The 27,736-nt window shown below is 38.5% G+C and overlaps 1 protein-coding gene across 3 annotated transcripts in view; it reads left to right on the forward strand.

Moving 5' to 3' along the window:
• Positions 1 to 599: 599 nt before the first annotated feature.
• The window catches only part of abcc8 (ATP-binding cassette, sub-family C (CFTR/MRP), member 8), a 239,628-nt gene continuing 212,491 nt past the window's right edge, over positions 600 to 27,736 (forward strand). For 2 of the 3 annotated variants that reach the window (XM_073868856.1, XM_073868857.1), the window contains exons 1-4: positions 600 to 766; positions 5,411 to 5,573; positions 6,391 to 6,532; positions 7,268 to 7,389. In XM_073868856.1, the coding sequence (XP_073724957.1) occupies positions 740 to 766; positions 5,411 to 5,573; positions 6,391 to 6,532; positions 7,268 to 7,389 (454 nt within the window). In that variant the 5' untranslated portion in view covers positions 600 to 739. Of the gene's footprint in view, positions 767 to 5,410; positions 5,591 to 6,390; positions 6,533 to 7,267; positions 7,390 to 27,736 lie in introns of those variants that run through there. The other variant, XM_073868858.1, reaches the window with a different exon arrangement.

Below are 27,736 nucleotides of genomic sequence, written 5' to 3' on the forward strand. Positions count from 1 at the left end.
ATTAAATGTGCTTTTGTTGGTCTAAACGATTATCTCGCTTGTTTTGGTATAGAGTTCTTTGTTTTGAACCTATGATTTTTGAGCCATAAGGAGGCAGTAGTATTCTGTTGTGATGACGACATCTTTAAACTCCGTGCTGATTGGCCAATTTTCACTAGTCACAATTCCACACCTGTCGAATTTGGGTCATTTAACCATAACGAATGAATAACGAGTGACGGCCTTACATGGTTGATATCTATCAAGGGAAGTATATAAGGTCTATTTACTCTCAGACCAAAAACAATTTATTCATGATAAATAAGTTAATTGGAAATGATATATTTGTATGCCATCAAATCCAATTTGAAGAATGGCATCAATGGCAGAGGCGGATCGGTTCATCTATTGTGTAGGCTATATGTGACTGACAAGTCGTTTCATTGCTTAGTTTGATCAGTGATCGATCGCTCGGTTGTTCTCCACGCGCGTTATCTACATGACAATTGGATCAACTGGATTCCGATACCAACTTTCAGATCGATGTTTGGGAATTTTACACGGACGAATGGATCTCCGTAACGGCTTCTTTCAGCACCTCGGTTAGTTCCTCTGAGGAAAGACTCGAACCTTATGGCACACGCGCGAGTTATCTTTTATTATTTTACATATTTTCGATGTAAGCTGAGGGCTCATTTTTGACAAAGACGTCCCTGGACTGGATTAAACATCATCACATGAGGATTTGGGAAGAACTGGAATGATGATGATCACACGATACAGACCGGTATGCAATTTTCTCTTTATCAACAGGCAATATTGTAGAGTTATGTAGGTGATCATAAACATATTCAAATGGAAATTCACTATTGCATTTAGTTGTGTTTGATTATGTATAAGTTAACGTACTCATACTGTTTCTGTTCTTTTTGTTACGAAGTTGTTAGGAAAAACACATTTCTATTACACAGTCACGTCCGAGAAAGACTGTGGTAAGCTTGCTTTTCAACGATCAGGTTATTAAATCGATGTCGTTGTATATTATAGACGTAGCTTTATTATTTAAACGCTTTTGTTGGTCGTTATGAGGCGAGAGAATTTAGCGACTGTCTGACTGGATGTTCTGCGCATGCGCAGTTGTGTCAATGGAATGGTTCCACAGTTTCGATGAGATGAAGCCAAAAGATCATGGAATCAATATACTACTATCACTACAGAAATCATTTCTCATTTTTTACACACGTGCGTACGTGCGTGTATGAGAGAAAGAGAGAGAGAGAGAGAGAGAGAGAGAGAGAGAGATCCAAAGCTGAATCTTTAAACCTGGGTGTATTAAAATTTTGCTGGTGTAATAAACCAACATGAATATATGCATGAATAAATCATTTACATTTGTCATGAATATATAATTGTTTCATTAGATGAGTTTTATAAGAATGTGACCTCATTAATACATTTATTAGTCCTGAAAATCATCTTATTAAAAATGTAGGTTCTTAATTATTTATTTTTCATTTTTGGCATATAAATTATTGTCTCAGTGTTTTTGTTATACTGGTATCCCATGTGGATGCAAATTACATATTGTACTTTAACATGCTTGCGTCTTTCTCTCCTCTGGATGTTAGAAGAAAGCATTTGCCATTATGTAATAAGAACCACTGGTAACAGATACAGTACATCTATCTATGTAGCACAGTACACATAGCTGCAACACTTCAAAGTGAAGATCAACATCTAACCATTATCTTCATGTTTTCACAGTATTTGGGGTGTTATGTTATGTTATATCGGGACAGGAAGAAGGGTGGTGTCTAAGTCTAATGTTAGTCTGGATCAAACGCCTAGTGTAATTACTACAGATATGATAATCAGTCAAGCCTTTGATTAAGATCTAATCTCACATTATACTTTATTTCCCTTCTAATCTATGAGATAATGTATCTTTGTCACATTTATACATTTGATTTTCTAAAGAATCAAACTGTCACAATGCTAGGGTGCTTTAGGTGATTGGCTGGTTTTGCTATTATTTTGTTAAGGTTTTATTGCAGATAGGGCTGTCACTACTATGGAATTTGGCTGACGGTTAATTGTCTAATAAATTGTGATGATTATGACGATTAATTGTCTGTTTTACGGCTTTAATGATTATGACAATTAATAAAAAAAAAAAATTTTTGCTTTGACATTTAATTTACTTTTTTTTGTTCATGAAATAATTTTCACCCATTGTTGTAATTATTTAAATTAAATATTTTGCAAGGTTTACCTGGCAGTAATATCAATGCATAACATATTTAAAATTAATTATTAAAAGAATATATCTTTCAAATACTGAAAATTTTTCATAAGAAATATAAAAATAAAATAACTGAAAATAAAAATGCAATCAAAATAAACTGACTATCCCACAACAGACCTTAAATAGTAGCCAATGGTCATATTAGTACTGCACCATGTCGTGGCTGCAAAAAAATAAATTCCTTACAGACCTTAAGAATAGCATCTTTCACTTCCCTAAATTAGGAATTTACCTGGCAGTATACTGCTTATCAAAGTTTTGCAGCATTTCCATAAATGCTGTTTTTGCCACTATATTGAATGGCTTTGCAATGTATTTCATTACACTGTCAGTTAAGGAGCACCATCTGATATGGTCTCATTCATATAGGCGCTGCAGCTCCCTTGTGTTTTTTAAAGAGATCATTGCAGTGATCTGAAATCATTGTGATGAGGTCAAACAATTGCGATCATTGTGACAGCCCTAGTTGCAGAGTATTATTCATTTGTCGGTGTGTTGTGGGTGTTTGCTAGGTGGTTGTCAAAAGAGCCCACCCCCATGTTTCCTCTCATCCTCCTAGATGTACCTATCATCCTTTATTCGATATAAAACAACGTGACCACTTTGAAATGTAATAGCACACCCCACCTCAATTCGCTTAATCATTAATCTTCATTATCATTTATATACTCATAAGTTTGGTTAAATCTCTAATACTGTCTTAGTCCCTAAACCTACACATAGTCCTGTCAGTATTTCAATATAGATCATATAATTTTCTTTTAAAGACTTTTGAGGGCAGTGGTGTAAAATAATTAAGTAATTATGTAAAATAAGTGTTTATTTTATACTAGGAATATTCAGACTCATTCTTGAATTTAGAGTGATTAAAATAATTGATTAATTGGGTGATTTTATTTCCAATTAATCAACTAATTGGATAAAAACTTTAATGTTTACTCAATTTGAATTTTCACTTATTATAGCTAAATAAGGCACTAAATTACGATATTGCGTGTTGAGGTGTGCTTCTAAAAGCGCAAAACCCACACACTACAGATTTTTACTAATATAACAATGAATGACAACGAATTGGTTTTAATCAATTATCGATTTTACAGATTAGTTGATTCAGCCCTAATTTAATTTATTACTTAGCAGCATTTTGTATACTGTATATCTGTATTATTTTGCTCAACGACCAACCTGGTATTTAAGTTATCTGCATCAGCATCTGTCACTGACAAACAGTCCCACACTATCTTTGCATGTCCTGGTTACATTTTGAGGGCAGCGGTGTAAAATAATGAAGTAATTGTGTAAAATAAGTGTTTATTTTATACTAGGAATTTTGAGACTCATTTTGAATTTAGAGCGATTAAATAATCGATTAATAAAGTGATTTTCTTTTCGATTAATCGATTAATTTTGCTCAATGACCACCTTAGTATTAAGTTATCTGCATCAGCACTGTGTCACTGACAAACAGTCCCACACTATCTTTGCCGGTCCTGGTTACATTTTGAGGGCAGCTGTGTAAAATAATGAAGTAATTGTGTAAAATAAGTGTTTATTGTATACTAGGAATTTTGAGACTCATTTTGAATTTAGAGCGAGTAAATTATCGATTAATTAAGTTATTTTCTTTTCGATTAATCGACTAATTTGGTAAAAACCTAAGTATTTACTCAATTCGAATTTTCACTTCTTATAGTTAATTAAGGCACTAAATTACGATATTACATGTAAAAGTGTTCTTTTAAAAGTGCAAAAGCCTCATACTACTACAGATTTTTACTCATATAACAATGAATGACAACGAATTTCTTAATCAATTATCGATTTTACCGATTAGTTGATGCAGCCTTAATTTACTTTATTACTTAGCAGCATTTTGTATACTGTACAGTATATCTATATTATTTTGCTCAACAATCACCCTAGTATTACGTTTTCTGCATCAGCATCTGTCACTGACAAACAGTCCCACACTATCTTTGCCGGTCCTGGTTACATTTTGAGGGCAGCGGTGTAAAATAATGAAGTAATTGCGTAAAATAAGTGTTTATTTTATACTAGGAATTTTAAGACTCACTTTGAATTTATAGCGATTAAATAATCGATTAATTAAGTGATTTTCTTTTCGATTAATCGACTGATTGGTTAAAAACCTAAATATTTACTCAATTCGAATTTTCACTTATTGTAGCTAAATAAGGCACTAAATTACGATATTGCATCTAGAAGTATGCTTTTAAAAGCGCAAAAGCCACACACTACTACAGATTTTTACTAATATAACAATGAATGACAACGAATTTCTTAATCAATTATCGATTTTACCCTAATTTAATTAGCAGCATTTTGTACTGTATATCTGTATTATCTTCCTCAACGACCACCCTGGTATTAAGTTATCTGCATCAGCATCTGTCACTGACAAACAGTCCCACACTATCTTTGCATACGTAGCCATTTTTCTTTCCACCTCCTCGCAGCTTCCCATCGGATCCTGAATTCCTTAAAATCCAACTGAAGCAATCTCTGATTACCGTGCATCAGTCTGGCTCTCATCATCGTGTGTGATGTTTCATGCTAGTCATGTACTGGATCTATGTGACGTGTGTGTCGGCTTCTCATGCTCAACCCCCACCCTCATCTTCTATCACCATCTCTCTCTCTCCTTCTCTCTCGCCCCATCACACTCTCTGCCTCTCATCCACACACTCCGCCATACAGCCAACCTCTTACAAGGTCAACTCTGAGCAGAAACGGCAGCAGAGGCAGATCGCACATCCCGAGCGTGTGCATGTTTGCGCACGAATGGAAATGCTTTTTGTTTTATTGTGGCATTAAGCTGCAGTGGTTATTAAAAGCATGCCTGTGAACCGTGGAATCCCATGCAGGCGTCCCGCTGTCGGCGAGAAGCTTTTCGGATGTCCTGATCCCATGCAGAACCGGAGCTGTTATCGTACCCTACATGTGCTGTGACTCACTTTTTGCTCCTATCCTCCACCTACAGCAAGGATGTAACGGCTCCTGTGTGATTGTACATCTTTTAATGCTCTGGGGACAAATTATGCTCTGAGAGTCTCTTTTTCTGCTTTTCCCCCATCTTTTGGTATTTCTTCTGCCGGATCCCCTCAGAGACCGGACACCAGCATGTCCTTGGCGTTCTGCGGCAACGAAAACAACACGGCCGCGTACAACGTGGATGCCGGCGTCCTCAACAACGGCTGCTTCCTGGACGCCCTCACGGTGGTGCCGCACGTCTTTCTGCTCTTCATCACCTTTCCTATACTCTTCATCGGTGAGTGTCAAAGTCAGGTGAGCACCTCTGCATGCTAGTTGTGCCTCAGTACTGATTTAATGGGATGACTGAAGTCCCAACCAGACTTTACTAGTTAGTTTTTGTAAAAGGCAACATATTTAAAGCAGGTTTGTGCATTCATCCTTTTGTAAGCATTTAGCACAATTCATTTTGAAAAGACCAGAGAGGCAAGCAGAAATTATTCATACTCAAATCTCCAATGTGAATTTTCGACTCATTCATTACAAGGATGCATAATTGATTTTCATTCGAATCGTGATTGAGCCAGAAATGTGGTTTGGCCAACCACATAGAGAGATCAAGATATGGTTCATCAACCTGCTCTTGGAAGTTTTAATATAGACAAACAAATGTGACCTTTGTTGTGGAAAGAATCGAACGGGAGCTAAAGCTGTCGACCTTTCAGAGAGTCGAGTTACATGAACCTCTTTTTGACATACCAGAAAAGGTTGTGAGGGAGTAAGGTTATTTTATGTGTGGTACTCCAGAAGAAAAAAAATCAGTTTCAACATCTTTAATAGTCATACACATTGTTGCTGGAATACATTCCCAGCATCCCTAATATCCTGTTCTTCAGGATATTGAGGAAAAATCTAGTCTTAAATAAAAACTCTGACCTCCATCCTTGTGTTTCTGTATATGCCCAAAAAGTGAGCTACAAATCTTTGCATGTGGCTTTTCTACCAGGAATGATAATGTTTGGATAATAAATATATTTCTCAAGGATAGTGTATACAGGGAGAAATGTGTGCAGTTCCTTCAAGCTATTGACAAATTATCAATCGTTGTACTGTAGGCTGGGGGAGTCAGAGCTCCAAGGTTCACATCCATCACAGTACCTGGCTACACTTCCCCGGACACAATCTTCGCTGGATCCTCACCTTCATCCTGCTCTTCGTCATCGTCTGTGAGATAGCTGAGGGCATTGTTTCTGATGGGTGAGATTTGTCTGTTTTTCCTCCGTCTATTAAAAACACATGCATTTTGACACAACTAAACATTGCATAACTGGAAGTTGCATTTAAACGGCCAATGAGAGCTGCTGTTTACGTGTGTGTCATGCTTCATATTGATGATAACTATGAGGCTGATCTGTTCACTTACAGTAGTGACCAAAAGTGATCATTTGTGCAATATTTGTTTTTAATGCCCGCTTAGGTTAGATTAAACCATCAATATGAGGTGTATGGTACAAAATGGACAAAACGTTCATCTACTGGACAAAATAATTTGGCAAAAAGGCAAACCACAGCATATTAAGGAATCAAATATACAAAAAAATGCATAGAAAAATTTACGCTCACACGTAATAATTTTATCTGTTAATATGTTAATATTTGTTTATTCTCTTTTGTGGTAATACATTGTAGTTATTGTCCTAGGTTATGTCTTTATAAATTTAACACGTGTTGTGTTTAATTTTTTCTCACTCCTCCTTAAGTTCTTCTAAAAGCTGTTCCAAACACACCAATGCAACATGCATACATAATTTTTCATGAATCTTCAAAAAATATTGGAATAAATATCAAAGATGTCAAGTGTTCAAAGTTGGACATCACTTTTCAGCACAAATGTACATCCATATGTCTATCAGTCTGTATCTTTGACAACTTCTCAAGGCTTTCAGTTTGAAATACATTTTTTAGTAATGCAATATGTTCTCTCTTTCTCAGGTTTAACCAGTCAGTTCACCTGCATCTCTATATGCCATCTTGTCTGGCCTTCATGGCTGCCATCACATCAATAGTCTACTACCACAACATAGAGACCTCCAACTTCCCTAAACTACTATTGAGTAAGTTTTAGTTTTATATTGTGATCTGCTTTTGAGTTAGTGGACGTCTTCTTGCCTCAATTGAGTTTTCTGTTATTTGGATGTGGCATGAAAAGTTGTGTCTTTAAATCACAGTTTAACAAACAACATAAGAAATTAAAATGCTGTGATATGACGTTAATAGCAATTTAAACAAGAAGTAGTTGACTTTTTACGAATGACAGGTGTGATACAGATAGTTTATTCCAGAATAGATTTATTTGTTCCTGCAATGACAAATTCCATTAAAAAAACATATAAATGTTGTCAATATATTGATGTTAACTATTTATCCCTATAATCCTGGGTCTGTATTATTGAAAATTGTAAGTGCAAAGAGTTGATCCTGATAGACTTCTAAGTAAATTTTTAGAAATGTAGGGGTTTCCCCTAGAGTTAAAGAGAAGATCCTATTAAAGATAAAAGATATTCACGATGCGTCTTAAGCCTTAAAAGAGCTTTTAAGGTTAAAGGTGTTAGGATTAGGGAGGCTTAAGAGTTTCTATGTAAAAGAGCAAATGGCCAAAAGATGAAGAGGGAGAAGAAATGTGTTTAATGACAATGGATGACAGTGAGCTAATACGATGCTACAGATTAGATCATGATCAGTGGCAGCTGGTGACTTTTTTTTGAGGGCACACGATGCAAAGCTCATCACAACATGTATTTAGCCCGTCATTTGTGTGGCTCGTCATGCCAAAATATGTGTTTTTGGCACGTCATGTAAACTAATGTGCATCATGCATCATAATACATGCGTCAAAATACGTGTCTGCTGCAGATGCTTCGAAGGAGTTTATGATAAAAGATATGCTCACGTTAAGTTAGTGTCTTGCGAGTATTTTGTGAACGTGAGCGTCTCTTTTATCATAAACCCTTTAACGCATGTGCATCAGGCATGTATTTTGAAATGACACATGATGCAGCTAGGTTCACATGATGCAATAACACATATTTTGACATGACGAGCAACACGCATGACACGTATTCCAAAGATATAGAAGCAGAGGTGGAAAAAGTACTAAAATATTGTACTCAAGTAAAAGTAAAGTTACTTTAATAATATTTTACTTAAGTAAAAGTAAAGTTACTTGTCTAAAAATCTACTCAAGTAAAAGTAAAAAGTAAGTCATTTTAACTTTACTCAGAGTAAAAGTTACTTTTTTTTACAGCGGGAAGAGGTGGAGGATTCTAGTATAGTTCAAAAACGACAAGGGAATATACATCTCAAACTAGCTGTTTTTAATTGTAGGAACATCTTTACAATTAAAGTGCAATAACAAAAAGTTAATAAAATAAAAAGCTTTTTTAAAGTAAGAAACATTTATGGAATTGTTTAATGATTTTTATGCACTTTTGAAGGTGGTCAGCAGCTTGTAAATACAATCACTATAGTAAGGTTGTAATTGATGTATTGCTGGTAACATACATTATTTTATGAAACTATATATATAGTTTAAATGAGCATATAATGAGATGAGTGCCATGATATACATTTGACACATTTATTATCTTCTTACTTCCCTGACCTGGGTACCTGATGACCTTTATTCTTCTCTCTCTCTCTCTCTCTCTCTCTCTCTCTCTCTCTCGCTCTCTCTCTCTCTGCAATGTCTAATGACCTGTACATTCGAGGACGTTTTGAAGTTGTGTTTGACTTGACGCGAAGCTCCTAGACCTCGGAAGATAATGTGCATGGTATTAAAAACGCGTCGTGCAATTTCGTACTTAAGAGCATGAATCCTACCTTTCATAGAAATGAAACACCCGCTTCGCGTCAGTGAAAAAGTGGTCGCTTAAATGTGACCAGCGGTTTCTTTCATAAGATTTGAACTGAGGCGGGTCTGCATTAGCGCGCGCCTGTCTCGTCCGTCTCCATGGTTCTTTTTGCACGTTCCCCCGGGCCCCGCCCATTTACATCCGTTGCGCGTCTTTATCACCTTGCTTTTTAAAATATTTTTTTACTCAGTAACGGATATGATTTAAAATGTAGCGAAGTACAATACTTTAAATAAAACATACTTAAGTAAAAGTAAAAGTACAGATTTTAAAAACGACTCAAAAAAGTAAAAATACACAAAAAAACTACTCAATTACAGTAACGTGAGTAAATGTAATTCGTTACTTTCCACCTCTGTATAGAAGTGACCGATTTTATTAGAGACACGCACAATGTCTCACAGTGCAGAAATGCCATGTTGCCAGAAATGAAAGTAATGTTTACAATAAAATATTTGGCAACTGAAAAATGTATCTATGCAGCAGTGATTATTTGGTCTGTCACAACCAAATAAGAAGAGTGATCACACAAACAACATTGCATTGTGTTGCAGTTCATTTTGTTTCCACTGGACATTTCCATCTTACAGGCTCAAAAAACTGATGTCAGAAAAATTAATGGTACTCATTACACTGAAAAAATTATTCATTGAATTTAATAATTTTTTTAAGGTAAATGGTTGCAATCAATTTATTTAAGCTACATTTAAACAAAACAGATTAGTAAAGTAAAATAAAATATAAAACTTTTGTTTAAATGTAGCTTAAATAAATTTATTGCAACCACTTACCTTAAAAAAAATTGGTTAAATTCAAGGAATCATTTTTTTCAGTGTATAGAGGGAAGGCAGAAAATCAACAGCATGACAAGTAAATAAATTTAAAAAAATACATATATGTATGGACTGCTGTATGGACTGCTTTTATATATTATTATTTGTATTTATTAGGGGTCAAGCCCCGAAGGGGCGTAGAACCCTATTGTTATTGTTAGTTTTCTTATTAGGGGTCAAGCCACGAAGTGGCGTAGACACCTATTGTTTCTGTTAGTTTTCTTATTATTATTTATCTTCCTCGTTCTTCCACCCAAAAGTCAATGGCAGCCCATAGAACCGTACATAGGAAAGTTATGAAATTTGGCACACATGTAGAGGACAGTCTCAGAAGTTACTATAGCAACATTGGTGTGTCTGACTCAAACCCTCTAGCGCCACCAACAGTCCAAAAATCCACTTATGTTCATGCTCATAACTTCTGACCCGTGAGTCCTAGAAACTAAATTCTTGTGTCCTCTGAATCCTTGGCTCATGATGATTCAATTGCACACATTGATGTCATTTGTGTCATGCACATCTTTCCGCCATTTTGAATTTTCCGTAAAACCTACTTTTTCGAACTCCTCCTAGAGCGTTTGTCCGATTTGCATGTCCTTTGGTATCTAGCATCTAGAGACACCCCAGACAAAAAGTTATCAAAAGCTTTTTGATAGACCAATGTGTTCTCGTATACCTTGACAACATATACGGCGGCGAGCACGCCAAAACGGACGTGAGGCTGTATCTTCGCAACACTTTGGTGTATCGACACGAAACTTGGTATATGTCATTACAGTCTTGACCTGAGGGTGCCTGCAACGTTTCGTCACAGCGCCACCTAGTGGTCACGAGATTCGAAAAATGCCTATTTTCGCTTATAACTACTTCAAACTTGAGTCTAAAATCATGAAGGTGGTCTTGTTAGATTCCTTGAGGCATGCCGAGTCAAACGATACCAAACGGTTTTCGGTCGGCCATTTTGGGTGTCGGCCATTTTGAATATTCTCATTAAGTTCAGTATTTCACAAACAGAATGGCGTATCGCTACGAAATTTGGCATGGTTCATCAGTGACATGTTCTGAGCGCACCTATAAATCTTTAGGACGGCGCCACCTAGTGGTCAGGATATGTAAAGAAATTGTTTAAAATCTTTATATCATTTGATTAAATTGCCACTATGACATAAGACTTCACTCTATTGATTCCTTGGCTCATGCTGAGTCCGACTGTACCAAGTATGTCTGAGTCAAACCTACTTCCTGTCGGCCATTTTGAATTATATTGAATACCTACTTTTTCGAACTCCTCCTAGAGCGCTTGTTTGATTGGCTTGAATTTTGGTAGGCATCATCTAGAGTCACTCTAGACAAAAAGTTATCAAAAGCTTTTCGGTAGACCTATCCGTTGTCGTATAACGCATCAAAGAATGCGAGGGCGAGCACGCCAAAATGTGTTTGAGCCTGTATCTTCGCAAAACTTTTGCGTATTAATATGAGACTTGGTATATGTCATAACAGTGATGACCTGAGGGTGCATGCACCATTTCGTCACACTGCCCCCTACTGGTCACGAGATATAAAATGTCTATTTTTGCTTATAACTACTGCAAACTTGAATGTAAAATTATGAGACTAGTCTTTTTAGATTTCGTGAGGCATGCCGAGTCAAACGATACCAAATGGTTTTTGGTCGGCCATTTTGTGTGTCGGCCATTTTGAATTTTTTCTTTAAATTGAAGTATTTCAGAAACACAATTGCGTATTGTTATGAAACTTGGTATGGTTCATCAGCAACATGTTCTGGGAGGACTTGTAAACTTTTCGGCACCCCCTAGTGGTCAAAAGATTTGAAGCTATATCTCTTCATCTCTTTATCGTATTAACACCAAATTTGGTGGGTGTCATCACAATCAAGACCTGAGTCACAATTTATTGTTTGGTCAGTGCCCCCTAGTGGTCAAGTCATTTAAGGCTATATCTCCATATCGCTTTATTGTATTTACACTAAATTTGGTATGTGTCATCACAGTCATGACCTGAGGTACCATCTATTGTTTCGGCACAGCGCCACCTGGTGGTCTCAAGATATGAAAAAATTGCTTTTTTTTCTAAGACTAATATAAACTTAGATCTTAAATCATGACAGTCATCACGTATGAATCATTTTTTGCCATGTTTGGCTTGACCCCGGTATCGCTGCTTGCAGCTATATTTAGGGGTCAAGCCCCGAAGGGGCGTAGAACCCTATTGTTATTGTTAGTTTTCTTATTAGGGGTCAAGCCCCGAAGGGGCGTAGAACCCTATTGTTATTGTTAGTTTTCTTATTATTATTATTATTATTCTTCCTCTTCCGCCATTGAAGTCAATGGCAGCCCATAGAACCGTACATAGGAAAGTTATGAAATTTGGCACACATGTACAGGACAGTCTCAGAAGTTACTATAGCAACATTGGTGTGTCTGATTCAAACCCTCTAGCGCCACCAACAGTCCAAAAGTCCACTTATGTTCATGCTCATAACTTCTGACCCGTGAGACCTAGAAACTAAATTCTTGTTTCCTCTGAATCCTTGGCTCATGATGATTCAATTGCACACATTGATGTCATTTGTGTCATGCACATCTTTCCGCCATTTTGAATTTTCCGTAAAACCTACTTTTTCGAACTCCTCCTAGAGCGTTTGTCCGATTTGCATGTCCTTTGGTATATAGCATCTAGAGACACCTCTGACAAAAAGTTATCAAAAGCTTTTTGATAGACCAATGCGTTCTCATATAAATTGACAACATATATGGCGGCGAGCACGCCAAAACGGACGTAAGGCCATATCTTCGGAAAACTTTCTTGTATCGATACGAAACTTGGTATATGTCATTACAGTCATGACCTGAGGGTGTCTGCAACGTTTCGTCACAGCGCCACCTAGTGGTCACGAAATTAGAAAAATGCCTATTTTCGCTTATAACTACTTCAAACTTGAGTCTAAAATCATGAAGGTGGTCTTGTTAGATTCCTTGAGGCATGCCGAGTCTAACAATACCAAACGGTTTTCGGTCGGCCATTTTGGGTGTCGGCCATTTTGAGTTTTCTCATTAAGTTCAGTATTTCACAAACAGAATGGCCTATCGCTACGAAATTTGGCATGGTTCATCAGTGACATGTTCTGAGCGCACCTATAAATCTTTAGAACGGCGCCACCTAGTGGTCAGGATATGTAAAGAAATTGTTTAAAATCTTTATATCATTTGATTAAATGGCCACTATGACATAAGACTTCACTCTATTGATTCCTTGGCTCATGCTGAGTCCGACTGTACCAAATATGTCTGAGTCAAACCTACTTCCTGTCGGCCATTTTGAATTATATTGAACACCTACTTTTTCGAACTCCTCCTAGAGCGCTCGTGTGATTGGCTTGATTTTTGGTACACATCATCTAGAGTCACTCTAGACAAAAAGTTATCAAAAGATTTTCGGTAGACCTATCCGTTGTCGTATAACGCATCAAAGAATGCGAGGGCGAGCACGCCAAAATGTGTTTGAGCCTGTATCTTCGCAAAACTTTTGCATATTGATATGAGACTTGGTATATGTCATAACAGTGATGACGTAAGGGTGCATGCACCGTTTCGTCACAGGGCCCCCTGGTGGTCACGAGATATAAAAAATGTCTATTTTTGCTTATAACTACTGCAAACTTGAATGTAAAATTATGAGACTGGTCTTGTTAGATTTCGTGAGGGATGCCGAGTCAAACGATACCAAATGGTTTTTGGTCGGCCATTTTGTGTGTCGGCCATTTTGATTTTTTTTTTTTAAGTTCAAGTATTTCAGAAACGCAATTGCGTATTGTTATGAAACTTGGTATGGTTCATCAGCAACATGTTCTGAGAGGACTTGTAAACTTTTCGGCGCCCCCTAGTGGTCAAGAGATTTGAAGCTATATCTCTGCATCTCTTTATCGTATTTACACCAAATTTGGTGGGTGTCATCACAATCAAGGCCTGAGTCACAATTTATTCTTTGGTCAGTGCCCCCTAGTGGTCCAGTCATTTAAGGCTATATCTTCGTATCGCTTTATCGTATTTACACTAAATTTGGTATGTGTCATCACAGTCATGACCTGAGGCACCATCTATTGTTTCGGCACAACGCCACCTAGTGGTCTCAAGATACGAAAAAATTGCTATTTTTTTCATAAAACTAATGCAAACTTAGATCTTAAATCATGACAGTCATCACGTATGAATCATTTTTTGCCATGTTTGGCTTGACCCCGGTATCGCTGCTTGCAGCTATATTTAGGGGTCAAGCCACGAAGTGGCGTAGACACCTATTGTATCTGTTAGTTTTCTTATTATTATTCTTCTTCCTTCTTCCTCCATTGAAGTCAATGGCAGCCCATAGAACCGTACGTAGGAAAGTTATGAAATTTGGCACACATGTAGAGGACAGTCTCAGAAGTTACTATAGCAACATTGGTGTGTCTGATTCAAACCCTCTAGCGCCACCAACAGTCTAAAAATCCACTTATGTTCATGCTCATAACTTCTGACCCGTGAGTCCTAGAAACTAAATTCTTGTTTCCTCTGAATCCTTTGCTCATGATGATTCAAATGCACACATTGATGCCATTTGTGTCATGCAAATCTTTCCGCCATTTTGAATTTTCCATAAAACCTACTTTTTCGAACTCCTCCTAGAGCGTTCGTCCAGTTTGCATGTCCTTTGGTATATAGCATCTAGAGACACCCCAGAAAAAAAGTTATCAAAAGCTTTTTGATAGACCAATGCGTTCTCATATACAGTGACAACATACAAGGCAGCGAGCACGCCAAAACGGACGTGAGGCCGTATCTTCGCAAAACTTTATTATATCGACACGAAACTTGGTATATGTCATTACAGTCTTGACCTGAGGGTGCCTGCAACGTTTCGTCACAGCGCCACCTAGTGGTCACGAAATTCGAAAAATGCCTATTTTTGCTTATAACTACTTCAAACTTGAGTCTAAAATCATATAGGTGGTCTTGTTAGATTCCTTGAGGCATGCCGAGTCAAACGATACCAAACGGTTTTCGGTCGGCCATTTTGGGTGTCGGCCATTTTGGGTGTCGGCCATTTTGAATTTTCTCATTAAGTTCCGTATTTCAAAAACAGAATGGCGTATCGCTACGAAATTTGGCATGGGTCATCAGTGACATGTTCTGAGCGCACCTATAAATCTTTAGGACGGTGCCACCTAGTGGTCAGGATATGAAAATATTTTTTTAAAATCTTTATGTCATTTGATTAAATTGCCACTATGACATAAGACTTCACTCTATTGATTCCTTGGCTCATGTTGAGTCCGACTGTACCAAATATGTCTGAGTCAAACATACTTCCTGTCGGCCATTTTGAATTATATTGAACACCTACTTTTTCGAACTCCTCCTAGAGCGCTCGTGTGATTGGCTTGATTTTTGGCAGGCATCATCTAGAGACCCTCTAGACAAAAAGTTATCAAAAGCTTTTCGGTAGACCTATCCGTTGTCGTATAACGCATCAAAGAATGCGAGGGCGAGCACGCCAAAATGTGTTTGAGCTTGTATCTTCGCAAAACTTTTGCTTATTAATATGAGACTTGGTATATGTCATAACAGTGATGACCTGAGGGTGCATGCACCATTTCGTCACCCTGCCCCCTACTGGTCACGAGATATAAAAAATGTCTATTTTTGCTTATAACTACTGCAAACTTGAATGTAAAATTATGAGACTGGTCTTGTTAGATTTCGTGAGGCATGCCGAGTCAAACGACACCAACTGGTTTTTGGTCGGCCATTTTGTGTGTCGGCCATTTTGATTTTTTCTTTAAGTTCAAGTATTTCAGAAACGCAATTGCGTGTTGTTATGAAACTTGGTATGGTTCATCAGCAACATGTTCTGGGAGGACTAGTAAACTTTCCGGTGCCCCCTAGTGGTCAAGAGATTTGAAGCTATATCTCTGCATCTCTTTATCGTATTTACACCAAATTTGGTGGGTTTCATCACAATCAAGACCTAAGTCACAATTTATTTTTTGGTCAGTGCCCCCTAGTGGTCAAGTCATTTAAGGCTATATCTCCGTATCGCTTTATTGTATTTACACTAAATTTGGTATGTGTCATCACAGTCATGACCTGAGGCACCATCTATTCTTTCGGCACAGTGCCACCTAGTGGTCTCAAGATACAAAAAATTGCTTTTTTTACATAAAACTAATGCAAACTTAGATCTTAAATCATGACAGTCCTCACGTATGAATCATTATTTGCCATGTTTGGCTTGACCCCGGTATCGCTGCTTGCAGCTATATTTAGGGGTCAAGCCCCGAAGGGGCGTAGAACCCTATTGTTATTGTTAGTTTTCTTATTATTATTATTATTATTATTATTATTATTATTATGTTTCCTCTTCCGCCATTGAAGTCAATGGCAGCCCATAGAACCGTACGTAGGAAAGTTATGAAATTTGGCACACATGTAGAGGACAGTCTCAGAAGTTACTATAGCAACATTGGTGTGTCTGACTCAAACCCTCTAGCGCCACCAACAGTCCAAATATCCACTTATGTTCATGCTCATAACTTCTGACCCGTGAGTCCTAGAAACTAAATTCTTGTTTCCTCTGAATCCTTTGCTCATGATGATTCAAATGCACACATTGATGACATTTGTGTCATGCAAATCTTTCCGCCATTTTGAATTTTCCGTAAAACCTACTTTTTCGAACTCCTCCTAGAGCGTTCGTCCGATTTGCATGTCCTTTGGTATATAGCATCTAGAGACACCCCAGACAAAAAGTTATCAAAAGCTTTTTGATAGACCAATGCGTTCTCGTATACCGTGACAACATACAAGGCGGCGAGCACGCCAAAACGGATGTAAGGCCGTATCTTCGCAAAACTTTATTGTATCGACACGAAACTTGGTATATGTCATTACAGTCATGACCTGAGGGTGTCTGCAACGTTTCGTCACAGCGCCACCTAGTGGTCACGAAATTCGAAAAATGCCTATTTTCGCTTATAACTACTTCAAACTTGAGTCTAAAATCATGAAGGTGGTCATGTTAGATTCCTTGAGGCATGCCGAGTCAAACGATGCCAAACGGTTTTCGGTCGGCCATTTTGGGTGTCGGCCATTTTGAATTTTCTCATTAAGTTCAGTATTTCACAAACAGAATGGCCTATCGCTACGAAATTTGGCATGGTTCATCAGTGACATGTTCTGAGCGCACCTATAAATCTTTAAGACAGCGCCACCTAGTGGTCAGGATATGTAAATAAATTGTTTAAAATCTTTATATCATTTGATTAAATTGCCACTATGACATAAGACTTCACTCTTTTGATTCCTTGGCTCATGCTGAGTCCGACTGTACCAAATATGTCTGAGTCAAACCTACTTCCTGTCGGCCATTTTGAATTATATTGAACACCTACTTTTTCGAACTCCTCCTAGAGCGCTCGTGTGATTGGCTTGATTTTTGGTATGCATCATCTAGAGACACTCTAGACAAAAAGTTATCAAAAGCTTTTCGGTAGACCTATCCGTTGTCGTATAACGCATCAAAGAATGCGAGGGCGAGCACGCCAAAATGTGTTTGAGCCTGTATCTTCGCAAAACTTTTGTGTATTAATATGAGACTTGGTATATGTCATAACAGCGATGACCTGAGGGTGCATGCACCATTTCGTCACACTGCCCCCTACTGGTCACGAGATATAAAAAATGTCTATTTTTGCTTATAACTACTGCAATCTTGAATGTAAAATTATGAGACTGGTCTTGTTAGATTTCGTGAGGCATGCCGAGTCAAACGATACCAAATGGTTTTTGGTCAGCCATTTTGTGTGTCGGGCATTTTGAATTTTTTCTTTAAGTTCAAGTATTTCAGAAACGCAATTGCGTATTGTTATGAAACTTGGTATGGTTCATCAGCAACATGTTCTGGGAGGACTTGTAAACTTTTCGGCGCCCCCTAGTGGTCAAGAGATTTGAAGCTATATCTCTGCATCTCTTTATCGTATTTACACCAAATTTGGTGGGTGTCATCACAATCAAGACCTGAGTCACAATTTATTGTTTGGTCAGTGCCCCCTAGTGGTCAAGTCATTTAAGGCTATTTCTCCGTATCGCTTTATCGTATTTACACTAAATTTGGTATGTGTCATCACAGTCATGACCTGAGGCACCATCTATTGTTTCGGCAGAGCGCCACCTAGTGGTCTCAAGATACAAAAAATTGCTATTTTTTTTCTAAAACTAATGCAAACTTAGATCTTAAATCATGACAGTCATCACGTATGAATCATTTTTTGCTATGTTCGGCTTGACCCCGGTATCGCTGCTTGCAGCTATATTTATTATTATTTTTCTTCCTCGTTCTTCCGCCGAAAGTCAATGGCAGCCCATAGAACCGTACATAGGAAAGTTATGAAATTTGGCACACATGTAGAGGACAGTCTCAGAAGTTACTATAGCAACATTGGTGTGTCTGACTCAAACCCTCTAGCGCCACCAACAGTCCAAAAATCCACTAATGTTCATGCTCACAACTTCTGACCCGTGAGTCCTAGAAACTAAATTCTTGTTTCCTCTGAATCCTTGGCTCATGTTGATTCAAATGCACACATTGATGTCATTTGTGTCATGCACATCTTTCCGCCATTTTGAATTTTCCGTAAAACCTACTTTTTCGAACTCCTCCTACAGCGTGCGTCTGATTTTCATGTCCTTTGGTATATAGCATCTAGAGACACCCCAGACAAAAAGTTATCAAAAGCTTTTTGATAGACCAATGCGTTCTCGTATACAGTGACAACATACAAGGCGGCGAGCACGCCAAAACGGACGTGAGGCCGTATCTTCGCAAAACTTTATTGTATCGACACGAAACTTGGTATATGTCATTACAGTCATGACCTGAGGGTGCCTGCAACGTTTCGTCACAGCGCCACCTAGTGGTCACGAGATTCGAAAAATGCCTATTTTCGCTTATAACTACTTCAAACTTGAGTCTAAAATCATGAAGGTGGTCTTGTTAGATTCCTTGAAGCATGCCGAGTCAAACGATACCAAACGGTTTTCGGTCGGCCATTTTTAGTGTCGGCCATTTTGCATTTTCTCATTAAGTTCAGTATTTCACAAACAGAATGGCGTATCGCTACGAAATTTAGCATGGTTCATCAGTGACATGTTCTGAGCGCACCCATAAATCTTTAGAACAGCGCCACCTAGTGGTCAAGATATGTAAATAAATTGTTTTAAATCTTTATATCATTTGATTAAATTGCCACTATGACATAAGAATTCACTCTATTGATTCCTTGGCTCATGCTGAGTCCGACTGTACCAAATATGTCTGAGTCAAACCTACTTCCTGTCGGCCATTTTGAATTATATTGAACACCTACTTTTTCGAACTCCTCCTAGAGCGCTCGTGTGATTGGCTTGATTTTTGGTATGCATCATCTACAGACACTCTAGACAAAAAGTTATCAAAAACTTTTCGGTAGATCTATCCGTTGTCATATAACGCATCAAATAATGCGAGGGCGAGCACGCCAAAATGTATTTGAGGCTGTATCTTCGCAAAACTTTTGCGTATTTATATGAGACTTGGTATATGTCATAACAGTGATGACCTGAGGGTAAATGCACCATATCGTCACACTGCCCCCTACTGGTCACGAGATATTAAAAATGTCAAGTTTTGTATATAACTACTGCAAACTTGAATGTAAAATTATGAGACTGGTCTTGTTAGATTTCTTGAGGCATGCCGAGTCAAACGATACCAAATGGTTTTTGGTCGGCCATTTTGTGTGTCGGCCAATTTGAATTTTTTCTTTAAGTTCAAGTATTTGAGAAACGCAATTGCGTACTGTTATAAAACTTGGTATGGTTCATCAGCAACATGTTCCGAAAGGACTTGTAAACTTTTCGGCGCCCCCTAGTGGTCAAGAGATTTGAAGCTATATCTCTGCATCTCTTTATCGTATTTACACCAAATTTGGTGGGTGTCATCACAATCAAGACCTGAGTCACAATTTATTTTTTGGTCAGTGCCCCCTAGTGGTCAAGTCATTTAAGGCTATATCTCTGCATCTCTTTATTGTATTTACACCAAATTTGGTGGGTGTCATCACAATCAAGACCTGAGTCACAATTTATTTTTTGGTCAGTGCCCCCTAGTGGTCAAGTCATTTAAGGCTATAGCTCTGCATCTCTTTATTGTATTTACACCAAATTTGGTGGGTGTCATCACAATCAAGACCTGAGTCACAATTTATTGTTTGGTCAGTGCCCCCTAGTGGTCAAGTCATTTAAGGCTATATCTCCGTATCGCTTTATTGTATTTACACTAAATTTGGTATGTGTCATCACAGTCATGGCCTGAGGCACCATCTATTGTTTCGCCACAGTGCCACCTAGTGGTCTCAAGTTACAAAAAAATAGCTATTTTTTTCGTAAAACTAATGCAAACTTAGATCTTAAATCATGACAGTCATCAGGTATGAATCATTTTTTGCCATGTTTGGCTTGACCCCGGTATCGCTGCTTGCAGCTATATTTAGGGGTCAAGCCCAGAATGGGCGAAGACCCCTATTGTATCTGTTAGTTTTCTTATTATTATTTATTAGGGGTCAAGCCCCGAAGGGGCGTAGAACCCTATTGTTATTGTTAGTTTTCTTATTATTATTATTATTATTATTATTATTATTATTATGTTTCCTCTTCCGCCATTGAAGTCAATGGCAGCCCATAGAACCGTACATAGGAAAGTTATGAAATTTGGCACACATGTAGAGGACAGTCTTAGAAGTTACTATAGCAACATTGGTGTGTCTAACTCAAACTCTCTAGCGCCACCAACAGTCCAAAAATCCACTTATGTTCATGCTCATAACTTCTGACCCGTGAGTCCTAGAAACTAAATTCTTGTTTCCTCTGAATCCTTGGCTCATGATGATTCAATTGCACACATTGATGTCATTTCTGTCATGCACATCTTTCCGCCATTTTGAATTTTCCGTAAAACCTACTTTTTCGAACTCCTCCTAGAGCGTTTGTCCGATTTGCATGTCCTTTGGTATCTAGCATCTAGAGACACCCCTGACAAAAAGTTATCAAAAGCTTTTTGATAGACCAATGCGTTCTCGTATACCGTGACAACATATACGGCGGCGAGCACGCCACAACGGACGTGAGGCCGTATCTTCGCAAAACTTATGTGTATCGACACGAAACTTGGTATATGTCATAACAGTCATGACCTGAGGGTGCCTGCAACGTTTCGTCACAGCGCCACCTAGTGGTCACGAGTTTCGAAAAATGCCTATTTTCGCTTTTAACTACTTCAAACTTGAGTCTAAAATCATGAAGGTGGTCTTGTTAGATACCTTGAGGCATGCCGAGTCAAACGATAAAAAACGGTTTTCGGTCGGCCATTTTGGGTGTCGGCCATTTTGAATTTTCTCATTAAGTTCAGTATTTCACAAACAGAATGACGTATCAATACGAAATTTGGCATGGTTCATCAGTGACATGTTCTGAGCGCACCTGTAAATCTTTAGGACAGCGCCACCTAGTGGTCAGGATATGTAAATAAATTGTTTAAAATCTTTATATCATTTGATTAAATTGCCACTATGACATAAGACTTCACTCTATTGATTCCTTGGCTCATGCTGAGTCCGACTGTACCAAATATGTCTGAGTCAAACCTACTTCCTGTCAGCCATTTTGAATTATATTGAACACCTACTTTTTCAAACTCCTCCTAGAGCGCTCGTGTGATTGGCTAGATTTTTGGTATGCATCATCTAGAGACACTCTAGACAAAAAGTTATCAAAAGCTTTTCGGTAGACCTATTTGTTGTCTTATAACGCATCAAAGAATGCGAGGGCGAGCACGCCAAAATGTGTTTGAGCCTGTATCTTCGCAAAACTTTTGCGTATTAATATGAGACTTGGTATATGTCATAACAGTGATGACCTGAGGGTGCATGCAACATTTCGTCACACTGCCCCCTACTGGTCACGAGATATAAAAAATGTCTATTTTTGCTTATAACTACTGCAAACTTGAATGTAAAATTATGAGACTGGTCTTGTTAGATTTCTTGAGGCATACCGAGTCAAACGATACCAAATGGTTTTTGGTCGGCCATTTTGTGTGTCGGCCATTTTGAATTTTTTCTTTAAATTCAAGTATTTCAGAAACGCAATTGCGTATTGTTATGAAACTTGGTATGGTTCATCAGCAACATGTTCTGGGAGGACTTGTAAACTTTTTGGCGCCCCCTAGTGGTCAAGAGATTTGAAGCTATATCTCTGCATCTCTTTATCGTATTTACACCAAATTTGGTGGGTGTCATCACAATCAAGGCCTGAGTTACAATTTATTGTTTGGTCAGTGCCCCCTAGTGGTCAAGTCATTTGAGGCTATATCTCTGTATCGGTTTATCGTATTTACACTTAATTCGGTATGTGTCATCACAGTCATGACCTGAGGCACCATCTATTGTTTCGACACAACGCCACCTAGTGGTCTCAAGATACGAAAAAATTGCTATTTTTTCATAAAACTAATGCAAACTTAGATCTTAAATCATGACAGTCATCACGTATGAATCATTTTTTGCCATGTTTGGCTTGACCCCGGTATCGCTGCTTGCAGCTATATTTAGGGGTCAAGCCCCGAAGGGGCGTAGAACCCTATTGTTATTGTTAGTTTTCTTATTATTATTATTAAGTTTCCTCTTCCGCCATTGAAGTCAATGGCAGCCCATAGAACCGTACGTAGGAAAGTTATGAAATTTGGTACACATGTAGAGGACAGCCTCAGAAGTTACTGTAGCAACATTGGTGTGTCTGACTCAAACCCTCTAGCGCCACCAACAGTCCAAAAATCCACTTATGTTCATGCTCACAACTTCTGACCCGTGAGACCTAGAAACTAAATTCTTGTTTCCTCTGAATCTTTGGCTCATGTTGATTCAATTGCACACATTGATGTCATTTGTGTCATGCACATCTTTCCGCCATTTTGAATTTTCCGTAAAACCTACTTTTTCGAACTCCTCCTAGAGCGTTTGTCCGATTTGCATGTCCTTTGGTATCTAGCATCTAGAGACACCCCAGACAAAAAGTTATCAAAAGCTTTTTGATAGACCAATGCGTTCTCGTATACCGTGACAACATATACGGCGGCGACCACGCCAAAACGGACGTGAGGCCGTATCTTCGCAACACTTTGGTGTATCGACACGAAACTTGGTATATGTCATTACAGTCTTGACCTGAGGGTGCCTGCAACGTTTCGTCACAGCGCCACCTAGTGGTCACGAGATTCGAAAAATGCCTATTTTCGCTTATAACTACTTCAAACTTGAGTCTAAAATCATGAAGGTGGTCTTGTTAGATTCCTTGAGGCATGCCGAGTCAAACGATACCAAACGGTTTTCGGTCGGCCATTTTGGGTGTCGGCCATTTTTAATTTTCTCATTAAGTTCAGTATTTCACAAACAGAATGGCGTATCGCTACGAAATTTGGCATGGTTCATCAGTGACATGTTCTGAGCGCACCTATAAATCTTTAGGACGGCGCCACCTAGTGGTCAGGATATGTAAATAAATTGTTTAAAATCTTTATATCATTTGATTAAATTGCCACACAGACATGAGACTTCACTCTATTGATTCCTTGGCTCGTGCTGAGTCCGACTGTACCAAATATGTCCGAGTCAAACCTACTTCCTGTCGGCCATTTTGAATTATATTGAACACCTACTTTTTCGAACTCCTCCTAGAGCGCTCGTGTGATTGGCTTGATTTTTGGTATGCATCATCTAGAGACACTCCAGACAAAAAGTTATCAAAAGCTTTTCGGTAGACCTATCCGTTGTCGTATAACACATCAAAGAATGCGAGGGCGAACACGCCAAAATGTGTTTGAGCCTGTATCTTTGCAAAACTTTTGCGTATTGATATGAGACTTGGTATATGTCATAACAGTGATGACGTAAGGGTGCATGCACCGTTTCGTCACAGCGCCCCCTAGTGGTCACGAGATATAAATAATGTCTATTTTTGCTTATAACTACTGCAAACTTAAATGTAAAGTTATTAGAGTGGTCTTGTTAGATTTGGTGAGGCATGCCGAGTCAAACGATACCAAATGGTTTTTGGTCGGCCATTTTGTGTGTCGGCCATTTTCAATTTTTTGTTTAAGTTCAAGTATTTCAGAAACGCAATTGCGTATTGTTATGAAACTTGGTATGGTTCATCAGCAACATGTTCTGAGAGGGCTTGTAAACTTTTCGCCGCCCCCTAGTGGTCAAGAGATTTGAGGCTATATCTCTGCATCTCTTTATCGTATTTACACCAAATTTGGTGGGTGTCATCACAATCATGACCTGAGACACCATCTATTGTTTTGGTCAGTGCCCCCTAGTGGTCAAGTCATTTAAGGCTATATCTCTGTATCGCTTTATCGTATTTACACTAAATTTGGTATGTGTCATCACAGTCATGGCCTGAGGCACCATCTATTGTTTCGGCACAGTGCCACCTAGTGGTCTCAAGTTACAAAAAATTGCTATTTTTTTCGTAAAACTAATGCAAACTTAGATCTTAAATCATGACAGTCATCAGGTATGAATCATTTTTTGCCATGTTTGGCTTGACCCCGGTATCGCTGCTTGCAGCTATATTTATTATTATTATTTATCTTCCTCGTTCTTCCGCCGAAAGTCAATGGCAGCCCATAGAACCGTACATAGGAAAGTTATGAAATTTGGCACACATGTAGAGGACAGTCTCAGAAGTTACTATAGCAAAATTGGTGTGTCTGACCCAAACCCTCTAGCGCCACCAACAGTCCAAAAATCCAATTATGTTCATGCTCATAACTTCTGACCCATGAGTCCTAGAAACTAAATTCTTGTTTCCTCTGAATCCTTGCCTCATGATGATTCAAATGCACACATTGATGTCATTTGTGTCATGCACATCTTTCCGCCATTTTGAATTTTCCGTAAAACCTACTTTTTCGAACTCCTCCTAGACCGTTTGTCCGATTTGCATGTCCTTTGGTATGTAGCATCTAGAGACATCCAAGACAAAAAGTTATCAAAAGCTTTTTGATAGACCAATGCGTTCTCATATACAGTGACAACATACAAGGCGGCGAGCACGCCAAAACAGACGTGAGGCCGTATCTTCGCAAAACTTTATTGTATCGACATGAAACTTGGTATATATCATTACAGTCATGACCTGAGGGTGCCTGCAACGTTTCGTCACAGCGCCACCTAGTGGTCACGAGATTCGAAAAATGCCTATTTTTGCTTATAACTACTTAAAACTTAAGTCTAAAATCATGAAGGTGGTCTTGTTAGATTCCTTGAGGCATGCCAAGTCAAACGATACCAAACGGTTTTCGGTCGGCCATTTTGGGTGTCGGCCATTTTGAATTTTCTCATTAAGTTCAGTATTTCACAAACAGATTGGCGTATCGCTACGAAATTTGTCATGGTTCATCAGTGACATGTTCTGAGCGCACCTATAAATCTTTAGGACGGCGCCACCTAGTGGTCAGGATATGTAAATAAATTGTTTAAAATCTTTATATCATTTGATTAAATTGCCACACTGACATAAGACTTCACTCTATTGATTCCTTGGCTCATGCCGAGTCTGACTGTACCAAATATGTCTGAGTCAAACGTACTTCCTGTCGGCCATTTTGAATTATATTGAACACCTACTTTTTCGAACTCCTCCTAGAGCGCTCGTGTGATTGGCTTGATTTTTGGTATGCATCATCTAGAGACACTCTAGACAAAAAGTTATCAAAAGCTTTTCGGTAGACCTATTCGTTGTCGTATAACGCATCAAAGAATGTGAGGGCGAGCACGCCAAAATGTGTTTGAGCCTGTATCTTTGCAGAACTTTTGCGTATTAATATGAGACTTGGTATATGTCATAACAGTGATGACCTGAGGGTGCATGCACCATTTCGTCACACTGCCCCCTACTGGTCACGAGATATAAAATATGTCTATTTTTGCTTATAACTACTGCAAACCTGAATGTAAAATTATGAGACTAGTTTTGTTAGATTTCGTGAGGCATGCCGAGTCAAACAATACCAAATGGTTTTGGTCGGCCATTTTGTGTGTCGGACATTTTGAATTTTTTCTTTAAATTCAAGTATTTCAGAAACGCAATTGCGTATTGTTATGAAACTTGGTATGGTTCATCAGCAACATGTTCTGGGAGGACTTGTAAACTTTTCGGCGCCCCCTAGTGGTCAAGAGATTTGAAGCTATATCTCTTCATCTCTTTATCGTATTTACACCAAATTTGGTGGGTGTCATCACAATCAAGACCTGAGTCACAATTTATTGTTTGGTCAGTGCCCCCTAGTGGTCAAGTCATTTAAGGCTATATTTCCGTATCGCTTTATTGTATTTACACTAAATTTGGTATGTGTCATCACAGTCATGACCTGAGGTACCATCTATTGTTTCGGCACAGCGCCACCTAGTGGTCTCAAGATACGAAAAAATTGCTATTTTTTTCCTATAACTAATGCAAACTTAGACCTTAAATCATGACAGTCATCACGTATGAATCATTTTTTGCCATGTTTGGCTTGACCCCGGTATCGCTGCTTGCAGCTATATTTAGGGGTCAAGCCACGAAGTGGCGTAGACACCTATTGTATCTGTTAGTTTTCTTATTATTATTCATCCTAGTTCTTCCGCCATTGAAGTCAATGGCAGCCCATAGAACCGTACGTAGGAAAGTTATGTAATTTGGCACACATGTAGAGGACGGTCTAAGAAATTACTATAGCAACATTGGTGTGTCTAACTCAAACCCTCTAGCGCCACCAACAGTCCAAAAATCCACTTATGTTCATGCTCATAACTTCTGACCCGTGAGTCCTAGACACTAAATTCTTGTTTCCTCTGAATCCTTGGCTCATGATGATTCAATGGCACACATTGATGTCATTTGTGTCATGCACATCTTTCCGCCATTTTGAATTTTCCGTAAAACCTACTTTTTCGAACTCCTCCTAGAGCGTTTGTCCGATTTGCATGTCCCTTGGTATGGAGCATCTAGAGACACCCCAGACAAAAAGTTATCAAAAGCTTTTTGATAGACCAATGCGTTCTCGTATACAGTGACACCATATAAGGCGGCGAGCACGCCAAAACGGACGTGAGGCCGTATCTTCGCTAAACTTTTGTGTATCGACACAAAACTTGGTATATGTCATTACAGTCATGACCTGAGGGTGCCTGCAACATTTCGTCACAGCGCCACCTAGTGGTCACGAGATTCGAAAAATGCTTCTTTTTGCTTATAACTACTTCAAACTTGAGTCTAAAATCATGAAGGTGGTCTTGTTAGATTCCTTGAGGCATGCCGAGTCAAACGATAACAAACCGTTTTCGGTCGGCCATTTTGGGTGTCGGCCATTTTGAATTTTCTCATTAAGTTCAGTATTTCACAAACAGAATGACGTATCGCTACGAAATTTGTCATGGTTCATCAGTGACATGTTCTGAGCACACCTATAAATCTTTAGGACAGCACCACCTAGTGGTCAGGATATGTAAAGACATTGTTTAAAATCTTTATAGCCTTTGATTCATTTGCCACACTGAAATGAGACTTCACTCTATT

The sequence above is a fragment of the Misgurnus anguillicaudatus genome, chromosome 6 (assembly GCF_027580225.2).
Source record: "Misgurnus anguillicaudatus chromosome 6, ASM2758022v2, whole genome shotgun sequence".
NCBI lineage: Eukaryota > Metazoa > Chordata > Actinopteri > Cypriniformes > Cobitidae > Misgurnus > Misgurnus anguillicaudatus.